Source organism: Chionomys nivalis, chromosome 2 (assembly GCF_950005125.1).
Source record: "Chionomys nivalis chromosome 2, mChiNiv1.1, whole genome shotgun sequence".
In the NCBI taxonomy this organism is placed as follows: Eukaryota; Metazoa; Chordata; class Mammalia; order Rodentia; family Cricetidae; genus Chionomys; species Chionomys nivalis.
Genome location: NC_080087.1, coordinates 121,760,984 through 121,774,448, shown reverse-complemented (window position 1 = coordinate 121,774,448; position 13,465 = coordinate 121,760,984). Strand labels below are relative to the sequence as shown.

General features: G+C 48.6%; 2 protein-coding genes across 9 annotated transcripts; one reads left to right on the top strand and one right to left on the bottom strand.

Moving 5' to 3' along the window:
* The first annotated feature begins 23 nt into the window (after nt 1–23).
* Nucleotides 24–4,376, top strand: LOC130869428 (mitochondrial chaperone BCS1). 6 transcript variants are annotated; one of them, XM_057761553.1, is made up of 8 exons: nt 24–331; nt 1,185–1,585; nt 1,665–1,804; nt 1,993–2,187; nt 2,396–2,459; nt 2,682–2,851; nt 3,395–3,512; nt 3,629–4,375. In XM_057761553.1, the coding sequence occupies exons 2-8, from the start codon at nt 1,266–1,268 to the stop codon at nt 3,876–3,878; spliced, it is 1,257 nt and encodes a 418-aa protein (XP_057617536.1). In that variant the 5' UTR covers nt 24–331; nt 1,185–1,265; the 3' UTR covers nt 3,879–4,375. The 6 variants fall into 6 exon arrangements, with proteins under 6 accessions (XP_057617536.1, XP_057617535.1, XP_057617533.1 ...); XM_057761552.1 differs by having other exon boundaries at nt 25–331; nt 905–1,585; XM_057761550.1 differs by having other exon boundaries at nt 25–510.
* An 830-nt stretch (nt 4,377–5,206) lies between these two features.
* On the bottom strand, nt 5,207–13,403 carry Rnf25 (ring finger protein 25). Of its 3 annotated transcripts, none has more exons than XM_057761546.1 (10): nt 13,348–13,403; nt 11,120–11,194; nt 10,764–10,866; nt 10,612–10,679; nt 10,447–10,516; nt 7,290–7,361; nt 7,056–7,193; nt 6,650–6,742; nt 6,000–6,134; nt 5,207–5,833 (listed from the first exon to the last, which is right to left on the bottom strand). In XM_057761546.1, exons 1-10 carry the CDS (start codon nt 13,386–13,388, stop codon nt 5,255–5,257), a joined length of 1,374 nt encoding a protein of 457 aa, XP_057617529.1. In that variant the 5' UTR covers nt 13,389–13,403; the 3' UTR covers nt 5,207–5,254. The 3 variants fall into 3 exon arrangements, with proteins under 3 accessions (XP_057617529.1, XP_057617530.1, XP_057617531.1); XM_057761547.1 differs by having other exon boundaries at nt 6,650–6,739; XM_057761548.1 differs by lacking the exon at nt 6,650–6,742.
* Between the last annotated feature and the right edge of the window lie 62 nt (nt 13,404–13,465).

Sequence of the window (13,465 nt, the reverse complement as noted above, 5' to 3'; positions counted from 1 at the left end):
GGCCTAGCGGCGCCAACTCCGATTGCGGCCTGGTTTTACCATCGAGTCTGAGGGCCAGAGAGTCATTGCAGTAGGGGGCGGAGTGACAGGTTTACCCGGACCACGTTCCTGGAAGCCCGAGCTGTGTTGTGTAGCGTGTCTGGGAGACAGTTGCTGCCTGTCAGGCTCGGCAACCGGCAGCCAGAAGAGCTTCGTCAGTGGCTCTCTATGGAAAGGTGTTTTGGAATCCTAAATCCCAGCTCCGAGCCTTAGTGGAGGTCACGGCTGTCAATTCACCGGTGGCCCGAGAGCCAGGAGGACGAAGTGGCAGTGGTGGAGTGTCGCTGAAGAGGTGTGCAGGAAGTAATTAGTCCTTTTCCCTTGGGAATGGTCTACAGTTAGGCCTAGTCACATATTGCTGGGTTGAAATTGGAAAAGGCTCCGTGGAGGAAGTAGCCTATGAAATCTCAATAAGAATGCCGGGAATAAAGAAGGGGGCATTCGGAACCAATAGAACTGAATGGGCCAGAGGTAGGTAGTGATTTGCATATTTTTGAACTGCTGGTAAAGAACCTCCGAATGTGGAGGTTCCTGCGTATCCGGTTGTGTTTGAATCCAATGGGAGAAAGTCACCGAGGGTGCTGGAGTGAAAGTGTGACAGAACTGGAGAGGTCCCGGTATGGTGGCTGACTGATGCAAGCACTGAAGGTCCATTCAAAGGCCACTTCAAGAACTAAAATTTAACTTGCATGTAATAGTTTAGGTGGGAAGCAACAAAAGTTTGAACAGTTCATTGGGAACTGGGTCTAAGAGAGAGGATATTTGAAGGACATTTCTGATAGTAAGGCATGTGGTCACTGATAGATCAATGGAAAAAAAAATCATCTTTGTTGACTCCACCCAATGGGGACTCTTTCTGTCTCAGCTCTTGCCAGGGACCAAAGTCTTGCCTTCTCGTATCCTGATGTGAAGCTTTTTGGAGTTGAGAAAATCTCCAAACCTGTTCTTCTGGCAAAAGGTCTTCTATCTGAAGAGCAAAATGGGTTGGAGAGCTTGGGTGTTCGCCCTGGCATTCCAATGCCACATCTCCTCCCCAAAGGATACTGAAACACACAGCTCTGCTGACCTGCTGTCTTGCTTCTGTGGGAGGAAGTGGGCACATCGGATGGGTCTGGCTTCTAAACTAGTCTTGTGCTTTCTCCCAGCTCTGCTGCTCTCCACCCCTAGGTTTTGACAGTGTCTCGGGGCCTGTAAGCATCTGTCGTTTTTTGTTTTTCCCTTTCAAGATGCCATTCACAGACTTTATTCTGGCCCTAAAAGACAATCCCTACTTTGGGGCTGGATTTGGGCTGGTAGGTGTGGGCACCGTTCTGGCTGTGGCCCGGAAAGGAGCCCAGCTGGGTCTAGTGGCATTCCGGCGCCATTACATGATCACACTGGAAGTCCCTGCTAGAGACAGAAGCTATGCCTGGTTGCTTAGCTGGCTTACCCGACACAGCACCCGCACCCAGCACCTCAGTGTTGAAACCTCATACCTGCAGCACGAAAGTGGCCGAATCTCCACCAAGTTTGAATTTATCCCCAGCCCTGGAAACCACTTCATTTGGTAAGACTGGAAGCTAGGAAGGGCTCTGAAGACAGGACAGACTGATGGAGGAAGCTGGGTCACTTTGACGGTTTTTCAGGTATCAGGGGAAATGGATCCGGGTACAGCGAAACCGAGACATGCAGATGGTAGACCTGCAAACGGGGACTCCTTGGGAATCCGTCACCTTCACAGCCCTGGGCACGGACCGGAAGCTTTTCTTCAACATCCTGGAAGAAGGTATGAGATGGCACAGGCAGGCGCAGGCTTTGCTGGGGCTTTCAGGAATGGGGGCCGCTGGGCATCAACAGCTCGAAGAGGAGGAATAGGAATGCAAATACTTGGGCGAAGGTCACCAGGACAGAGCTCTCCTTAATTGCAGAACAGCTGTCATCAAGAGACTTAGGGTCTCATCTCCTTGCTTTCAGCTCGAGCACTGGCCCTGCAGCAGGAGGAGGGGAAGACAGTGATGTACACAGCTGTGGGTTCTGAATGGCGTACCTTTGGTTATCCACGCCGGCGCAGGCCACTGGATTCTGTAGTCCTGCAGCAGGGTCTTGCTGACCGAATTGTCAAAGATATCCGGGAATTCATTGATAATCCCAAGTGGTACATTGACAGAGGTAAGAAGCAGCTGGGATCTAGGCTAGTTTGTAGCCAGATGAGGTGACAGAAAATTCTAGCTCCGGAAAAGGAAAACGAAACCTAGTTTCTTCTGATACTAAGACCTCCAGACTAATAGGAAATAGAGCTGAGGTGGAATATGGACACCTGGACCAGAGTACAGGATTCGCTTTAGGTTTTGTTTGTCTTGGTTATTTATGTCCCTAGGCATTCCCTACAGACGTGGCTACCTTCTTTATGGGCCCCCTGGTTGTGGGAAGAGCAGTTTTATGTGAGTAGTCCAGTTCTCTCGACTCTGAACCACAGTCTTTGCAGAAGAACTGCCCTGATAGGGTGGGGAGAGAGGCATGGGTCTGGGAACTCCAAGCCAGGGTAAACAAGACAGACACATCGGTGGGTGGTACCGGAGACGTAGGCCTCTGAGGCAGACCTCCTGGGAGTCCCAAAGAGCCTTCAGGTTGCCTAGGCCCTCCTTCTGTGTGTCTGTCCACAGAACCGCTCTGGCTGGAGAACTGGAGCACAGCATCTGCCTTCTCAGCCTCACAGACTCTAGCCTCTCAGATGACCGGCTCAACCACCTGCTGAGTGTCGCCCCCCAGCAGAGCTTGGTGCTCCTGGAGGATGTGGATGCTGCTTTTCTCAGTCGAGACTTGGCCGTGGAGAGTAAGTAGAAGATGCTGGGGCGGGGACTCTTTTGTTTAGCTGATTTAGTGTGTGGGCACCTTGCTGAAGTGCCTCTCTGGGTCCTGCCATACTCCTGTCTCCGCTGTCAACATGCCGCAAGACTTAGATCTGTGCCACTGCATCCAGCATTTTACTTGGATTCTGAGACCAGACTTGGATCTACAGGCTTGCGCAGCTAGCACTTTTGATCATAAAGCCTTCTCCCTGACCCAGAAAAGTAGTTAAGATACTGAGGGTCAGAAGGAAATGAGGCAGCACTTGGGAGGCAGAGGCAGGTGGATCTCTGTGAGTTCGAGACCAGCCTGGTCTACAGAGCTAGTTCCAGGACAGGCTCCAAAACCACAGAGAAACCCTGTCTCGAAAAACCAAAAAAAAAAAAAAAAGAAGGAAATGAGGAAGAGCGGAAGCAGGAATTTTTGGAGGCCTGAGTCAGCAACACGAGGTGCTGATAAGTAGGTAACTGCAGAGACTGGAGCAGGATTTAGCTAAGACATGCCCATTCGCGTTCCTGTCATCCTCCAGACCCTGTAAAGTACCAAGGCCTAGGTCGTCTCACCTTCAGCGGACTGCTCAATGCTTTGGATGGTGTCGCCTCCACTGAGGCTCGCATTGTGTTCATGACCACCAACCACATTGACAGGTAAGGAGGAAGAAGGCAAAACTCCACTGCTATGCCTTAGGTGGGTGGGGGTTGAGGAGACTGTCTCTTTTGGGTGCTAGTAGGAGTATTGGCTGTGACTCTGCTTTTCCTCTTAGGCTGGATCCTGCCCTGATACGCCCTGGGCGAGTAGATCTGAAGGAGTATGTAGGCTACTGCTCACACTGGCAGCTAACCCAGATGTTCCAGAGGTTCTACCCAGGGCAAGCGCCTTCCTTGGCTGAGAACTTTGCAGAACATGTCCTTAAAGCTACATCCCAGATTAGTCCTGCCCAGGTGCAAGGCTACTTCATGCTGTATAAAAATGACCCTGTGGGGGCTTTTGAGAATGTTGAATCTCTGAGGTGATTCACCAGGCCACTATCTGCTCTCGAAAAATCCATAAACACCAATCACACTAATCTGGTTGCTGCGTTTGTACTTGAGAATAAAACAGGGGTTGCAATAGCAGTGCTGCAAGATACACGTATACAAATGATGGGGCCATGGCCGCAAGAGAGGGAAAGGCGAGACTGACATGAATGGGGAAAATATATGCGTCCACAAAAGGCCACCCAAGTAAGAGGCATTGTGGCCCGATGTCATGGCACACTTTTTTGTTTGAGGCAGGGTTCTGTGTAGCCTTAGCTGTCCTGGAACTCACTCTGTAGACCAGGCTGGCCTTGAAGCAGAAATCTACCTGCCTCTGCCTCCCAAATGTTGGTATTAAAGGTGTGCCACTTGGCACATACTTTTTTTTTTTTTTTTTTTTTTTTTGGTTTTTCGAGACAGGGTTTCCCTGTGGTTTTTTTTTGGAGCCTGTCCTGGAACTAGCTCTTGTAGACCAGGCTAGTCTCAAACTCACATTGGCACATACTTTTAATTCCAGAGCTAAAGTAGTTAAGATTGCAAAAAGCTCACAACTAACCTGAACTACACAGTAAGACCTTTTTCCCCTTCAAAACAACCAAGGGGCTTAGGATGTAGCTCAGGTGGCAGAATGCTTGCTTAACATTTGTAGACTGGCCGTGATGGCAATGGCTGTGACCTGAGCACTCATGAGGTAGAGGCAAGAAGATCAGGGATTCTTCAGCTGCAAAAATCTTGAAGCTAGTCTGGGCCACATGGAACCCTATCTCCAAACAACCAACAGGTCAACGGTGCACCCCTGTAAATGTGGGTATGGACAGGGAGTTATATGCTGTAGTACTGCTCAAATGTCAACCGCAACCTCCTCAAAACTGACCACACTGGCAGGGAATTAAGACCCTTCTCACCTTGGCATTTTTGGAGAACAGACTTAGAGCACAGGTGAGAGCCCCTTGCCATACCCAAATCTTTTATTTTTTTTACTTTGTTTATTATGTATACAGTATTCTGTCTGCATGTTTGCCTGCATGCCAGGAAAGGGCACCAGATCTCATAGATAGTTGTGAGCCACCATGTGGTGACTGGGAATTTAACTCAGGACCTCAGGTAGCTATCTCTCCAGCCCCCATACCCAAATCTTGTAGCAATTTAGGAAGAGCCATACCCAGCTTGCAACTGTCAGTAACTCCAGCTCTAGGTGATCCAACAACCTCAGACAGACAGACATGCAGGCAAAACACCAGTGCACATAAATTTTGAAAAATAAGTTAAAAAAAAAAGCCATTCCACACAAGCTAGGTGCTATTAAGCAAAGAAGGCCAAATCTCTTTATTGCCTCCCTCCCACCCCCAATTCCCTGTCCCCCCACAGTACTGCTAGGAACCTTCCTCAGATTCCAAGCCCAGGGGCTCCCTGCGAGTACCAGACCGGTATGCTCCCTGGCCCCGAGGTAGGTGGGAGTAGGAAGAACCTGGTGTACGGCTTTTGGAGCGTTCCCAGCGAGCACAGTCCCGAGTCCTGCGAGCTGTGGAGCCCTGCCAGCTACCAGGCCCCTTCTCCTGAGGAAGACCTGTAAGCCCTTTGTTACGGGGTTCTGATTTTAAGTCCACAGGCTCTTTGAGAGGCTTCTCAGGAGGTGGCAGTTCTTGGATATCACTGGTACCTTTTGCGGTACAGCACTCCCCTCCTTTCGGGTGCCTCCGATCATACCGTCGCCAGGATCCACGACCAGATCGTGGAGGATCTAGCATGGATTTCTTGGTCTCACCCAGCCTTTGTTGATTTGGGCCAGCCCCTGGAATCTTCTCATACACACACTGAATAGCCATGGGTAGAGGAGTTGGCACAGCTGACTGGGTAGCTAGGGAAGTAGATTGTTCTTCAGAAAGGGCAGTAGGTGGTTGGGGTTCTCTGGAGACATCTACAACTGACTCAGGCTCCACAGCAGCAGGAGGCTGGGGAGAAGAGAGGCAATGCATCACGGGAGACCCCTCTCCACTACCAGCCAACCATGACCAATCTGAACCTCCCCAGGCAGAATGAAGCACACCCTAGGGCCATGGTATTCACAACAACACTGGAGGCATTGAGGCCAAGAGGGGAGCCTTTTCCTTTCCTCACCTGCTGAAGGCTAATAAAGTATCGGTTCCGTTCAGCCTCAAGGTCAATGATGCCACCCTTCTCCTGTTGCCTCTGATACAGCCTCTTGAGCTCTTCCTGTTGGCGCAAGCTCTCTGCACTGGGTTGGTAAAGCTCCTAAAAGGAAAGGAAGCAGAATGGCAGGAGAAAAAACCAAAACGAGAAAGCATACGACTTGACCCGTAACTCTTCTAGGAGTGTCCTAGGAGAGCTGCACAAGGTTCCTGGTTTTTTGTTTGGTTTTAGACAAGAGTTTCATATAGCCCAGATTGGCCTCAAACTCACCATATGACCAAGCATGACCTTGAACTGCTTATCCTCCTGCCTCCACTTCCTGAATGCCAGGATTACATGAGTGTACCACTGTACCAGGTTTTTTAATGTAGTTCTGGGGATCAAAACTAGGGCTTTGTGTATGCTAGGCAAGTGTACTACCAAATGAGCCACACTCCTAACTTGGCTTTCTTCCTCAGAGTTGGGCTTCTGAAGTCTTAAGCTCCTGGTGGGGCTGCGGCTTTGCAGAGTAGTCTTAAGCAAGTCAAACCCAACTCCTGAGAACTCAGCACAGACAAGATGCCATTTCTCTCTAGAATGCCACTATGCCTGGCTTAGACCAGAAGGAAATCCCTTACCATGGGTTGTTGGGGTTCAGGGGCTGCTTTCAGCGAGGCAAGATCATACACAAGGGGCTCCCTGCACACAGGACACTGCACACCGACTGCCTTCTAAAACAAGAGGAGAAATCACATCCTGCTTCTTGTCAGCCAGCCCAGTCTCGGGAGGGCTGGGACTGAAGGGCACAAGCGTTAGCTGCTCAGCAATGAGGTGGGAAGGAGGAAAGGGCAGCCTAAGGAGAGGTCTGGAGATGCTGCAAAGTTGCATGCAATGTGTCAGTGTACTCAAGGATGCCTTTCCGGATAGGGGTGAGATTTAGTCTCAAAGGTTATCTGTAACTAAATGATGAAAAGCCACTAGAATGGAGGGATGGAGAAGGATGTGAAGTATAAGGGTACCAAGCGAGAAAGCGGGTCTGTCTACCTGTTTGGTGACAACATGCTGTCGCTCCTGTTCCTGTCCTTGTGTCTTCAGCTCTTGTTCCATGTGTTGGATGTATCGAGCAAGGCAGTGGCAGTGGAAGTAATGATAACAGGGTGTTTTGGTAAAGGCCTCCTTTTCCTGTAGGGAGACAGATGCAGAGTCCTGTATCAGTGCCCACTCGCTAGCCCTTCCCTGTCTACCCAAGCTCACTGCAGCTCCAGCTGAGAAACCCACCTGGAAACCATAGAGGCAGATGACACACTGACCATGGGGGATGTTGTTGTCTGTGAGAATTTCCTTCCCTTTCTGAAAGGAGAGAAGATTGTGAACACATTCCATGTACTTCTTCCAGGAGTGACTGGTTGGGTGTGACATCCACCAAGCCAGCTTGTTACCTACCGTTTATGCACTCCTATCCTGGTAACCTTCTACTTGCAAGAATCCCTATCTATGCATGCCCCACCCCTGCCCATTTGACCTTCCTGGTTTCAAAATCTAAGTAAATTATTTCTCCTTTTACTAAGTCACTTTTAATATACTTGGAGATAAAAATAATATTTCTAGCTTGGCATTGTGGCACACACAAATCCCAGCACTAGGGAGGCAGAGGCAGGTAGATCTCTGGATAAAAGGCCAGCCTGATCTCAAATACCAGGACAACCACGGATATACAGGGGAACTCTGTCTTGAAAATCAAAACAAACAGCCGGGCGGTGGTGGCGCACGCCTTTAATCCCAGCACTTGGGAGGCAGAGGTAGGCGAATCTCTGTGAGTTCGAGACCAGCCTGGTCTACAAGAGCTAGTTCCAGGACAGGCTCCATAGCCACAGAGAAACCCTGTCTCGAAAAACCAAAAAAAAAAAAAAAAAAGAAAATCAAAACAAACAAACAGAGATGAGTTTTGAGTATTTTTTTCTCCAAGGTGTTTATGTGTGTGTACATGTTTGTTTGGTTTGCTTTTGATTTTGAGACAGGGTCTGGAACTCCACCTGCAGAACTCAAGAGATCCGCTTGCCTCTGCCACAGCAGTGCTAGGACTAAAGGCCTCCACCAATGCACCTGGCTCTCAGAACTCTACCCACACATGGTAGCTTTAATTCCAGCACTCAGGAAGCTGAGGTGGGAGGATTGCTTTGAGTCTGAGACTGGCCTGGAATACACAGTAAGACTGTCTCAAAAACACAAAACAAACCCACCCCATTTTCATTTTCTGAGATGCCTTTGGATTTTTGTTTGTTTGTTTTTTAATCTGTTTGAACCAGGAGTCTTGCTTTGTTGCCTTGGCCCAAGTTCTTTGGCTCAAAAGATCTTTTTTCTTCAGACTCTGGTGGGCTGGAATTGTTAGCACACACCACTGTGCTGGGCCGCAGAGACTTTTCTTAACAGTTTTCAAGTATAATTCCCCCATAGGGCAAGGCATTTTTTCAGACAACCAAATGGACAGAAATCAAAATGCATCAAGTTGGTCTATGAAATGTATATTTGCATAGCTAACACTATGGAATTTCAGAAGCTGCCCTAGAGTCTAATCCAAGAGTGCTAGAGTGCTAAATGCCCATTCACTAATCCTATGCCACCCACCTTCACTGTACTCTGAACATTTTCCCTAAAAAACCCAAGGAGGAAATAAGCAAGGGCGACCTTGTTTGTGTGTTTTTAACCTCAAACAAGAAAAGTTACCCATGTATTTTGTTTCTCTGCCTTTGTTTCTTGTGAGCTGTTTACTTAACCATAAAGAATGTACAATTCTCTCTCTCTCTCTCTCTCTTTTTGGGGTGTGTGTGTCGGGGGGTTCAAGACAGAGTTTCTCTGTGTAACAGCCCTCCCTGGCTGGCCTTGAACCACCTGCCTCTGCCTCCTGATTGCTGGGATTTAAAGGTGTGTGCACCACCACAGCCCAGCTTCTCTCTCCCTGGTTTTTCGAGACAGGGTTTCTCTATAGCTTTGGCACCACCACCACCTTGCGCTCCCCCCCCACTCCCCCCACAAGCCAGAGTTTGATGGAGCTCAAACCATCCCTGAACTTGCTATGTAGTTAAGGATGCTTTCAATTGACGGGTTTTCTTGCCTTCCCCTCCCAAGTGCTAGATCACACATGTGCACCACTATGCCTGGCCTGAGTATAAACTCTTAGAGAAAAGGAACCATGGCTTTTCTAGTCAGTTCTAACAGCAGGCTAGTCTTCAAGTGTTCATCCCTCATACTTAGCCCTAGGCAAGAGTCCTGTCATTTTCTACTTTCAGTTGTCAGTGCCAAGAAACAAGAACTGCCTGAAACCAGTCCTGGTGGCACAGGCCTGTAATACCAACTTCTTTGGAGACAGAGACAGGAGGACCACAAGTTCAAGGCCTGTTAGTTCATTTGATGAGACTCATTCTCAGAATTAAAATTTAAAGATGTTATGGATGTAGCCCAGGAGTAGAGCACTTGTCTAATATGTGCAAAGCCTTAGGTTTGAACCTCAGTACAGAAAAAAAAAGTTCTGAAACTGGAGCAAGAGAAAATGCAGGGTATGGGAATGCATGCCTTTAATCCCAGCACTGGAGAGGTGGGACAGATGGATCTCTGGGTTTCAGGACAGCCAGACACGCACAATGAGACCCACCATGGTTAATTAGAATCAAGTAAGAAGGAATCACAGCTGAGAAGATACCTCCATAAATCTGGTTTAAAGGCGAGCCTGTGGGGGAATTTTCTTAATTAGTGATTGGGATGGAGGAGGGTCCAGCCCATGTGGGTTGTGCCCTCCCTGGGCTAGTGGTCCTGGGTGCTGTAAGAAAGCAGGCTCAGCAATCAGGAGGAACAAGCCAGTAAGCAGCACCTCTTCATGGCTTCTTCCTGCCTACAGGTTCCCTTAGTCATGGAATGTTCCTGAAAGTGTAAGATGAAATAAACCCTTTCCTTCCCAAGTTACTTTTGGTCATGGTGTTTTATCACAGTAACAGAAACCCTAACTAAGACCAACAATAAGTAAGTAAACAAAAGGAGAAAGAAAAGAAAGAACAGAAAAATAAATGTAAGCCGAAGAGGAAAAGTTGCTAGGTGTGGGGGCACACGCCTAGAATTCCAGTATGTAGGGGGCCAAGGCAGGAGGATGGCTGCCAGATTCCAAACCAGACTCATAGCAGGATCCCTGTCTCAAAACAAAACAAATGAAGGACAAAAACCTCACAACAAAGAGGAAAAATACTTTTTCATCAAGATGCTGGAACTGACAACTTGGGGAAGCTGGGAAGCTACTCAACTATAGTTTGGAGGGTTTCTTCTCTTTCTTTGAAACACTGAGTTCTTTCTCTAAGTGAGGCCTTAAGCAAACAAGAACTAAATGTACTGACTACAGAAATGCTCTACCCTGAAAGGAAGGACATTTTCCCAGACCATCACATTTTACCTCAATGAGTTCATAGAGCATGGCTGTGCCTAGCCCCTCCTTGGCCACATGGCCCAGTGCCTGTGAGATCCTGGGGGGTAGAAATGAAGCCAATATTAAAACTTCTTTCGTTCAACAGGTAGAGCTGAATTCTGAGTTTTCCCTGCCCCAACTATCCCGACTTACTTGTGAATCTGCTCATCTGAAAGCCCTCGGGGGTTACGGATGGAGATCTGTGGCACCTCATGGGGGTACTAGCGCAGGAAAACAACACAGTCATCACAGCGACCGCTCGAGGGACCCTCCCCTTCCTCCCTTTAGTCATGCAGCAGCCTCACCTGCACTGGGACCTGAAGCACCAGAGTAAAGCAGACAAACTGAGAATCTTGGACCTCTGCGGTGGCAGGGTGCAGAGTGATAAAGATCTCCCATGGTGAAGATCTGCAGGTGGATGAAGTGGAGACGCAGGATGTGACTGGGCAGGGGCTTGAAAGCTAGGGAGGAGGGGGTGAGATAGTAAAGCAGGTAGAGGAATGCACATAGGACTTGCTTCTTTGCAGGGGGAGGAGTAAGGGACTGGTGTCTGTATGACAAGCATCACCTCGGAGTCAAGGCTCAAAGCACCCTAAGCCCAGATTCTGTGCAGAATCGTCTCATCACTAAGGCTCCTGCCCGCCCGTAACTGAATACGCACCTGCCATTTCCTTTCATCACCTGTAGTTCATCCAGATAGATAGACTCTAATACTTCAACTTCAGAAGGAAGGACCCTGGAGAGTAAGGGGACACTGAGTCACCACTACAGCTCGGCCTGCTGAAGCCTGCCAAGGCTGATGAAGACTGACTTAAACACACAAAACAACAACAACAACAAAAGGAATCTGTCTCAATACATTCTCCTGTCAAATTATCCTGTGAAATAGGGAGATGTTTAAGTTGTCAACCAGCCAGGTAGAAAGAATGGGAATTAGATTTTAGAGTTCACCTCTGCCAACCTGAGAAAACAGATTCCCATAGAGTTGAAACAACGAACCAGGGCTTAACACAGGAGGAGGGAAGGGAGCAGTCAGAGCCAGGCCCTGACTTCCTGCTCAAGCTTGTACAGCTGCTCCTCTCTGACCTACATACATGGCGTTCATCATTACTAACAAGGTTACCAGTGCTCACTACTCCTGCCTGCCTACACAGTCCAGTCACTTCAGCACAGTACCCTGGGTACTGCCAATAACCTTGCCAGCACTAGTCAGCCTAAGCATTTCTAAAAGCTATACCACGATGAACAGGTTTAAGTAATCTAAAAGCGAAACTGCAGTAGAAGAGACATAGGCCTTGTAGCTAATAGAGGGCAGAAATGACTTACCAGCTATGTGGTCAGCTCACTTAGAAGCCTGAGTTACACTCTCTACTCACTAGGACTACTGGGAGACATAACAATGATTTGTTTATATAAAGTGCCCAAGTGTCTGAGACATAGTATGTAGTCTAAGTGATCTTTCTCCCCCTTTAAGAGGAAAGAGAAGAGCATAATCCGAGCACACATGACACTGGAGGTCTCGTTAACCCCATCATCATGTCTAGTACAGGGTTCATGACACAGATCAGAGGGCACACATTTAAACACGCAACAACAGTTGTAATGGCACCGAAGATGAGCAATTGAGTCCATGGCTCTACCCAGGTGATATACTGAAACCTGTATCGAGAGGGAAGGCACCCAGGACGGCCTTTACCAATGGTGGTTATTACACTATGTTTAGCATTCTTTTTAAGCCTTACGCAAAAACCTTAAAATACGAAGCTTGTTACCTCACAAATAAAAAGGACATTCTGGCTGACATAGACTGTTGCAAACACTGCTACTCTCTCCTAGCTCAGGAGTTCCCTTCATAATCTTAGCCATTCTTCCCAATAGCAAAGAGCACTAGTCTCCATGGCTTTATAAAGGAAATTACTGGGTGGCCTCCCCGAATCAACGTAACACCAAGGTACAGGCTCAGTTAGGACATCTTTCAGTATTTTAAGCACCTTAGGTGACCTGGGTCTTGGATGTAAGATACAGACTGGGACAGTGATAAGGTCGTAAGTGACAGAAGGGGGGTGTGTGGGTATCCTAATACTTAGAGTATAAGGCCTACTTAGGTCAGACAGACGTCCTTTGGGTTATCTAGTCTCTTGAGGGCTTATACTTCAACAATTAATGAAAAGCAGGCTTTTATGAACGTTACAAATCCACAGTGACCCTCCCAACTACTCTGAAGTGATGCCACGCCCACTTTTTTTTTTTTTTAAAGCTGACACCGACTCACAGGAACTAGCTGGTCTGGTCAGCATCACAACCAGCTAATTAAATGTGAAGTGAACACATCTTTATCTTCTAAACTCAAAGTCCTAAAAGGCCTTTGGTCTCTTTTTAAGAATGCTCGAGAGAGTAGGAGGGCTTGCTTATGTGGGGAGTAAGGCTCTTCTGACAACGGTTCTTAGTGCTGTCGGGGATACGGAAGGTTGAGGAAAGCTTAGGTAGAAATGGTCTGGGCCAAAGGGCAGAATTCTAGGGGCACGAGGGACACGACGAGGAGGAGGACGTCCGTCCCGAGTGGCGGGAGGTGTAATGAGCCATCCTCCAGACCCCAGAAAGTCACATCAGGGAGAAGCGGGAGGGACAGGGCCGTAGGAGAGGGCAACTGGGTCGATAAGGCGTGGGCCCAACTGGCCAACCCGGCGGAGACCCAGTCCCTTCTCAGGTCAGCGTCCCTCCACCTTCCGCTCCCGGTCCAGTAGCTCGCCTAGGAAAGGATGTCAGGGTTTCTGCCACCTCTCGCCCCTTGATTCACCCCTCATGCCCGCGGTTCGGACGATCTGAAGCTGTTGCTAGTTCCCAGCACCAGATCCAGGCAGCCAGCCAAAGCCCATGACCCAAAGTTACCAGTCCTCTTCCCCAGAAGCTGCCGACGCAGACGCCGCCATGTCTTCTCCGGCTCGTAGCCGGAACCGGAAATACCTTTTGGGAAGTTAGAGACGGAAAACTAGGGCGGGGCGGGGTA

What these genes read in the sequence shown, in the direction of transcription:
- LOC130869428 (XM_057761553.1), top strand. Translation starts at nt 1,266, where the DNA reads ATGCCATTCACAGACTTTATTCTGGCCCTAAAAGACAATCCCTACTTT. An exon ending in CCTGGAAACCACTTCATTTG is followed by an intron (nt 1,586 to 1,664) that starts GTAAGACTGGAA and finishes ACGGTTTTTCAG; the next exon opens with GTATCAGGGGAAATGGATCC. An exon ending in CTTCAACATCCTGGAAGAAG is followed by an intron (nt 1,805 to 1,992) that starts GTATGAGATGGC and finishes CCTTGCTTTCAG; the next exon opens with CTCGAGCACTGGCCCTGCAG.
- Rnf25 (XM_057761546.1), bottom strand. Translation starts at nt 13,388, where the DNA reads ATGGCGGCGTCTGCGTCGGCAGCTTCTGGGGAAGAGGACTG. An exon ending in TCTGCCTCTATGGTTTCCAG is followed by an intron (nt 7,194 to 7,289) that starts GTGGGTTTCTCA and finishes GTCTCCCTACAG; the next exon opens with GAAAAGGAGGCCTTTACCAA. An exon ending in AGCATGTTGTCACCAAACAG is followed by an intron (nt 6,743 to 7,055) that starts GTAGACAGACCC and finishes CTCTTGTTTTAG; the next exon opens with AAGGCAGTCGGTGTGCAGTG.